A 6869-nucleotide genomic window follows, 5' to 3' on the forward strand; every position below is an offset into this window, starting at 1 on the left:
CCTCCCGCGCCCCCGCTAGGCTCCTTCTCTCCACCCTTCCCCCCAGGGTCACTATGGGGACGCAAGGGAGAGATTTGTGTTTAATTACTACCGCTATTCAGAGGGAAGAAAAAATAAAGGGACCAAAGGCAACCCGAAAGCAATTTACTTCAAGCCTTTATTATTGTAGTGTAAAAAGAAGTTTATATACAGGGAGTATTTCCAGCAAAACACTCACTAAATGGCCTTCAGATCAGGCCCCGCTCCCCCCCACCCCGCCTTCTGGCCCCGCAGTCGGCAGCTTTGCCTGGGAGACCCCTCGCTCGGGGTTCCCAGGCTCTCCCCCCATCTCTCTCCCCCAGACTCCACCCCTCAAACCCCGTGTGCCAGGAGCCCCAGCCCCTTCCTTCTCCCTGGGACGCTGCAAACCTCGCCAATGCCTCCCAAGCCGTTTTCCTCTGTCCCGAAGCAGTTCCCCAATCTCCCTCTCCCACCCCGTTGACGCGGTTTCCACATGGAAACCCAGAGCACTTTCCCCTCTCGTTTTAGGCGCTACTGCAAGCCTCCTGCAATTCAGAACCAGCTCGTGGTCAAGACCAGTTAGAGACAGTTCGTCATCAGCAGCGGGGCTCGTGAGCACCCAAAATAAAGGGGGGAAATAACCCTGCCTACCCTTCCCCACCCCAAACCTCCTCCCCCAACTCAGGGACAAGAAATAGACACAAAAGCAGCAGGGCATCCCTTCCCCGTGCGCGACAGGTGTGGGTGCCAGGCAACTAAGGCGAGCGGCTCGCGCTGCTGGAACCCAGCTGCGCTCAGGGCGCGCGGGCACAGCCAGTCTCTTCGCGCGGGGCCAAAGGCACGCTGGCTATTCTCTTCTGGGGAGGGAGTGTGAGGTCGCGTGGCAGGGGCCTCTGCGAGGACAAGTCCAGGGGCACACAGGCAAGGGTGGCGTTGCCTCCGCACTCAGAAGGGGATTTAGAGCGAGCCAGGCAAGTACAGGCAAGGGCAGTCACAAAGGCAGAGCCCGGGGCCGGGGGGGGGGGGGGGGGCGGGGGCGGGGGCGGAGGAGAGTCTTCAGGTGGCTTGGCTGAGAGGGCAGACTCAGCCTTAGATCCATGGCTCAGCACAGCTGTGTCACTGGGCCCTCGCCAAGCCTGCCTTTGTTTGGGTGTGTTTGCACTTGGGCTTCGAAGGCTCGAAGGCATGGCCCGCCAAGTTCAGTCAATTGTCCATTGGTTGTTTACACTCGACGGGGCTGAGGGCCATGCAGCTGCTCCTCGTAGCACTCCAGCCAGGTGCGCAGCTCGGAGACCTGGTAGCCATCGGGGCCACGGCCGCCCTGGTACATAATGGTGCCACTCTGGATGACATAGAGGCGCTCGAAGTAGGCGCCATAGGCGGAGCTGCTAGAGTTGGCCATGGTGTCGAGGACCAGAGAGCACTCGGGAGCACCTTGCTGCAGTACCCGCGCTGCGCTGACCCGGTCCTCCAGGCTGCGGTGCTGCGGGATGCTGTAGGGAGAGTCCGTGGTGACCCAGCCGTCCGAGGGGTGCGCTTCCTCGATGTAGATGATGAGGAAGTCGACGTCGCGCTGATACTTGGTGACCAGGCGCTGGAAGGCGCTCATACGCGCCATGAACGGTGGTCAGGTGCAGCTGCCGAAATTGAGCACCAGCGGGCGGTTTCCTCGGGCATAGTCGAGGATGTGCTGGTTCTGGAAGCCGTCGGGCAGGACCACCTCGGAGTTGGGCGCCGGACCGCCTTCGTGCGCCTGCTTGAAGAAATCCAACTTCTGGCCGTGCCACACTGCCCTCAGCGACGCCAGGGTGCACAGGCGGTTGTCGTCGGACACGCAGATAGGCGGGTCGTCGGGGGGCATCTCCTCGCCATCGCTGTTGAGCTCCACTTCACTTTGGGGCTGACCCCGGCGTCGGCGGCCCAGTAAATGCTTGCGGATGCACAGGAAGTCGAGCAGCCAGAGCATGAAGGCCGTGCCGAGGAAGCGCGGGAAGAGCACGAGGCACGAGGCGGTCTGGGCGCAGAGCCTCAGAGAGTGAAGCAGCAGGGAGCGGAGCATGGTGGCGGCGCCCCCCAGAGCCCCCTGGGACCCTCTACCTTCCCCCACCACCAGACGCGGGGTGGCTTGGCGAGGCATCTGGGCTTGGGCTCTGCGGGGAGCTCAATTTATAGCCGAGGCTTCAATTGGCGGGAGACTCCACCTCCGGCCCGGGTCCGCCCCCTTGCAACTTGAGCCCGGAGGGTTCGCCCGGCGGCGCGGCCAGTGCCTTAGAAATCGCGGGCCGAGGGCTGGCACCGGCGGCCGGAGGGCGGGGCGGCCCGGCCGGGGGCCGGAGGGGGCGGGGCCGGGCCCCGAAGCCCGCTCGCGGGGGCGGGTAACCCGGACCTCCGCGGGCGCCCGGGACAGACAGCTGAAGCGGGGACCCGGTCCGCGGCGGAGGTCCTCCGGCGAGCGCGAGCGCCGCGCCGCCCCGGTCCCGGCGGCCCAGCTCCGGCCCGCGCCCCCCTCGCCGCGCACCTGAGCCGAGCTCCCCGGCGGCCGCCGCGCTACGCCGGAGCTCCGGTTCGCTTCCCGCGCGCCGCCGCCAACGCCGCCCCCGCCGCTGCTGCTCGTGCGGGGCCTCTGCCCAGGTGCCGCGGGAGGCCGGGTCCGCGGCCGCCGCTTCGCCGGCCCCGGCTCCCGCCCCGCCAGGGACGCGGGCCCGCGAGGAGGCAACTTTGGGCCCCCGCCGCCTGCCGCGTTCGCCCGCGGGTGCCGCTCGCCTCCCGGAGCCCGCCCGCCTCCCGCGCGCGCTCACACTCGCGCCTCGCACACGGCCGCCCCCCGCACCGCACCGCCACGCACACCGCTCTCGGCGCCCCCCGCAGCCGCCCGAGGCCGCCGAGCGCCGCCCCAGCCGCGCCCGCCCCGTCCCATCGCGCCCCGGCTCGGCGCCGCAGTTCTCGGGTCAGCGGCCTCCGGGGCCCGGCGGGGAGGTGCGGAGGGCAGGGCCGGCGGGCCCGTTACCGCCCGGCGCCGGAGACGCAGAGGGCCGGGGAAGGCAGCACCGTCCCTGCGCCCCAGCTGAGCCGGGAGCGCTCCGGGCGCGGGATGCGGCGGGCGCGGGGCGCGGGGCGGCGGACGCGGGGCGGCGGCGGCCCCGGGCGGCTCTCCCACTAGGGGTAGCTGTTGCCTGAACGCCGGAGCGCTCCCCTCTTGCCGCTCGCCTCGCCCGGCGCAGACCCGGCCGCCGGGCGCACCCGTCCCGTGCGTCCCCGGACGTTGCTCTCTGCCCCGGGAACGTCGAGACTGGAGCGCCCGCGCTGAGCCACCTTCGCTGACCCGGAGCGCTGCGGCTCGACTCACCGCGGAGGCGCCGGGACGCGGGAAGTGCGTACTCTCAACGGGGAATGTGTGTGGAGGCTTTTAGGGTGCTGGGCAACTCCCCAACTCCGTGGAACCGGGGTCGGCCCTGCCGCCGCGTCCGAGATCTGCTGATGACTCGCTGCGCGCGGCGCGGGGCCGGCGACTTGGGGCGGTGGGGCGGGGAGTACCTTGACCTGGGGTCCCCGAAGCCGGGAGCCAGGCCCGCCGAGCCTCGGCCCGCCTTGCCCCCCGGGGCGAGGCCTGGACGCGGTCGCGGGCGATTTGGACCCCTGGGGAGTCGAGCCTCCCGGGACGCCCTCGCGGTCGCGGGGACTCGTCTGGGGCGGCGGTGGCTGAGCCCGAGTCCGGCGCCACTACTGCCTGCGTCCCGTGCGCCACCCGCCCCGGGGACCGGCCGCCTAACTTCTTCCCGGGACGGAGACAGCGCTCGCGTCCCGGGCGGAGGTGGGAGCTTGCTGGGCCGGAGCCGGCGAGGGCACCGCTCTCGGCGGAGGCGGCGAGGGCACAAGTCCGGAGGAGTCAACCTCGGGGCAAGGAGCCCCCAACCCAGGACTCACCGGGCCCCAGCGGGCGCGGGGGGAGATGCCCATCTCGGGCAGAGGTCCTCTCCTCCGGTTTTCGCGGCCTTGGCGGGACCCTCTGCCCCGCGAGCTCCCACCTGGGACCGTGGCTCCAGCAGGTCAAGACCCGAGTGGAAGGAAGGCCGGGGCGTGAAGGTAGACCCTTTGCTCTTTCTTCCAGCCAGGCGATTTCTCTGCTGCCTGGGGTGGCGGTGTTGGGGGCTGCGCAGCCGGAGAACTTCCCACCCAGAGGAAAGGCAGCCTCCTCCCCGCTCTTCTCAGCGGCCCCGCACCGCCCCTCACCACAGTGGGTAAGGGGGGGGTCTTCAGGTGGGTTAGGGAATTCTCCCCGATCCAAACCTGGCTGGCGGGGGCGTCCCCCCTGTCTGCTCCCCACCCCCGCAGGGCACCTCTGAGTTGGCAAATCGGTTCCTTGCCTTATGTTTTGCGGGGGAGGTGGGGGGAGTAGGGAGAGAAGTCTTCTACTTGGTTGGTCTCTGAGAGGCGTTTTGGGGGCCTGAGGTTGCCCCTTCCCGGGCAGGGGCCGAGGAAGTCCCAACTTTTGTTGCACAGACCCTCCAGCCCTGCTTCCTTGATTTCTGCGGGGTGCCAGTCTCGGACCTGTGCCCTGCCCCCACCCACACAGGAACTGGGCTAGGGGCATGGGGCAGTCCCCCCTACCCCCTTTTCACATTTAGTCTCAGAAAATTAAAAAGCCACCATGGGCTGGGAGAGCCTTCGGAGCTGCCTGGGATGTAGCGGGGGTGGTGGTGCGTGGGGAAGACGTGGTCTGGTGCAGAGGCAAGACTGGTCCCTCTGGACCCTCTGTGGGCATCCAGCGAGACCACCAACCCACAAGCCCTCTGGCCCCAGGGAGGCTCAGGAGAGCAGTGCTTGTCCTCAGGGCTGTCAGCTGTTCCGGCGGATGTGCTTCTGTTTCTTGGGCTGGCAGGTTACACCTCACACCTTGGGATTCCAGGACATCGGACAAGGCGCTCAGGACCATCTGGCTCCACGGACCCTAGTGCAGGTGAGGACAGACCCAAGGTCCAGGTGGTACCGGCCTTTGGGACGCAGACCCTGGTGTGGTGACTCACTCCACTGCTCTGTGCCTCCGCCCCACTCCTCCCTCCCTCTCTCCTCCCAGGCAGCCCCTGCCCCCTTCCCCACCTCCCCAGGGCCCTTCCTATCAGCTGGCCATCCTGCCCTGACCTATCCTGGCCCAAGGCCAAGTCCTACCTGGGACTCTGGGAGCACTGGGCCTCGGGCCCAGGGGGACCAGAGTTGGAGCTGGGGCTGTGCCCACGCCACTGGGCTGGGCAGGCTGGCCTCCTTCCTGCCTGCCCTCCAGCAGCTCCAGCAGGGGGCGGGCAGGGGAAAGAAAGGGAAAGGCAAGTTGGACTGGGTCCCTTTGGTGTCCAGGAGCAACTTGGACACGGACTAGGGGGAGGGGCAGGCAGCTGGGGCCCTGGAACATCCGGGGCAGGGTGGGGAGGGCCTCCCCTCTTCCCAGACTGTACTCCGGGGGCTGGGTACCCACACAGGGAAGGCTTGTCTCCGACCCCTCTGCCACACTGCCCCGTGTGGGGCTTGGTGGGTGGGAGTGTGGTGGGCACGGCCTCCGTCTCCTTATGGGTAGAGCAGCTCCCAGCGCCAGGAAGGTTGATGCTGAGACTTACCATGGGGCGGGTCTGGCCACCTACAGAGGGCCTCCTGGAGCTTTAGGGAGGAGGAGGGGCAGCCCGCACACCTGGCGAAGAGGGTCGCAGAGTGACGGGTGTGTCCTGGCTGTGTCCTTGCCCAGCATCATAGTGACCTGGCTTCTGGGCCTCAGCCCTCCTTGGCTGCTGACTCTTTGTCTCCCCTGCCCCCTCTACTGGCCTCCTGATGCTCTGGGAGATCCCAGGCCCTGTCCTGCCTCTGAGCCTCCTCTCATGCTGTTCCCTCTACTCTCCTCCCTCCCCTGGCGACTCCCATTTTTTCTCTTCCTCTGCCTTCACCTCCACCTGGGTCCAGCCTGCCCCATCCCTGGGGGAGCTGAGCCCGCCCTCCCTCCTCGCCCTCCTGTGCCCTCTCCCTTCCTCATGGCCGCATCCTCAGCCCGGGCATGTTTCACCACTAGTTTCTGTGTCGGCTGCTACTCAGGCCCTGCTGGGATCCTCTGCAGTGACTAACCTGCACCCAGCACCCCGGAGGAGCCCAATAAACCTTTGTGAAATGAGTACCTGAGTGCAGCGTGGGCTAATTGAAAACTTGTTTCAGGCGAACTTCAAGATATTTCATCCTGCCCTTTTTCACGCTGGCAGGCAGCTGTGAGCGAGGTAGGGCGTGTCTGCGGCCGGGCAGGGTGAGGACCTGGGGCCGTGGGCAGGCAGTCCCCGGGAGGTCCCCTTCAGGCGTGGTGTCTGATGAATCTATCTGTCCCCTGGCCGCTGGTCCATCTGTTTCCCATCCTGGGATAAGCAGGTTCTCCTATGGGTACCCGGGCTGTCCCCCAAACGTGCTCACCCTTTTCTTTTGCTTCAGGAATGACTTCTTCTTTCCAAACCTCCCCTCTGACCCGACCTCTCTCGACTCCAGCTTGGCTCGGCTGAAGGGTGGACGCCCTGCAGGTGGGTTGGTGGCTGTGGCCTCAGCGGTCTGGGCTAAGAGGTGTCCTTGGCACAGAGGGTCTCCATCCCTCTTCACGTGACACACCCCGGCCGGGCACCCTCCCGGGAGCTGACGGTGGGGCCCTGGGGTGGTTGGCAGCCTGGGACCCAAGCCCGGAGAGCTTGCTGGGGCCCCAGAGCTCGGGTGGAGCAGGACTGTTGGCAGCGTCCCAGGACCGGGGGAGGCCCGGGGCTCCCGGTCGAAGAGAGGGGAAGGCCTGGAGGTGAGGCCCTGGCTACCTGCTGGGTGACCTGGCTGTGTCCTGTCCCTCCCTCTGGCCTCATCTGCAC

At 67.4% G+C, this 6869-nt stretch overlaps 2 protein-coding genes across 2 annotated transcripts; both read right to left on the reverse strand.

The window, feature by feature from the left end:
• Window positions 1-352: 352 nt before the first annotated feature.
• DIO3 (iodothyronine deiodinase 3) lies at window positions 353-2137 on the reverse strand. The gene has a single exon (XM_060097880.1). The coding sequence runs from the start codon at window positions 2135-2137 to the stop codon at window positions 1223-1225; it is 915 nt and encodes a 304-aa protein (XP_059953863.1). The 3' UTR covers window positions 353-1222.
• A 43-nt stretch (window positions 2138-2180) lies between these two features.
• On the reverse strand, window positions 2181-3957 carry LOC132487994 (basic proline-rich protein-like). The gene is made up of 4 exons (XM_060096000.1): window positions 3771-3957; window positions 3432-3607; window positions 2799-3379; window positions 2181-2733 (listed from the first exon to the last, which is right to left on the reverse strand). The coding sequence occupies exons 1-4, from the start codon at window positions 3955-3957 to the stop codon at window positions 2181-2183; spliced, it is 1497 nt and encodes a 498-aa protein (XP_059951983.1).
• Window positions 3958-6869: the final 2912 nt, after the last annotated feature.

Source organism: Mesoplodon densirostris, chromosome 4, assembly GCF_025265405.1.
Source record: "Mesoplodon densirostris isolate mMesDen1 chromosome 4, mMesDen1 primary haplotype, whole genome shotgun sequence".
Classification (NCBI taxonomy): Eukaryota; Metazoa; Chordata; class Mammalia; order Artiodactyla; family Ziphiidae; genus Mesoplodon; species Mesoplodon densirostris.

Excerpts from the sequence above, each read along its gene's own strand:
- LOC132487994 (XM_060096000.1), bottom strand. The coding sequence starts at position 3,957 with ATGGGCATCTCCCCCCGCGCCCGCTGGGGCCCGGTGAGTCCTGGGTTG. Across the intron at positions 3,608-3,770 it reads TGTCTCCGTCCCGGGAAGAA|GCCTCGCCCCGGGGGGCAAG; the intron begins GTTAGGCGGCCG and ends GACCGCGTCCAG. Across the intron at positions 3,380-3,431 it reads GCCGACCCCGGTTCCACGGA|AGTACGCACTTCCCGCGTCC; the intron begins GTTGGGGAGTTG and ends TTCCCCGTTGAG.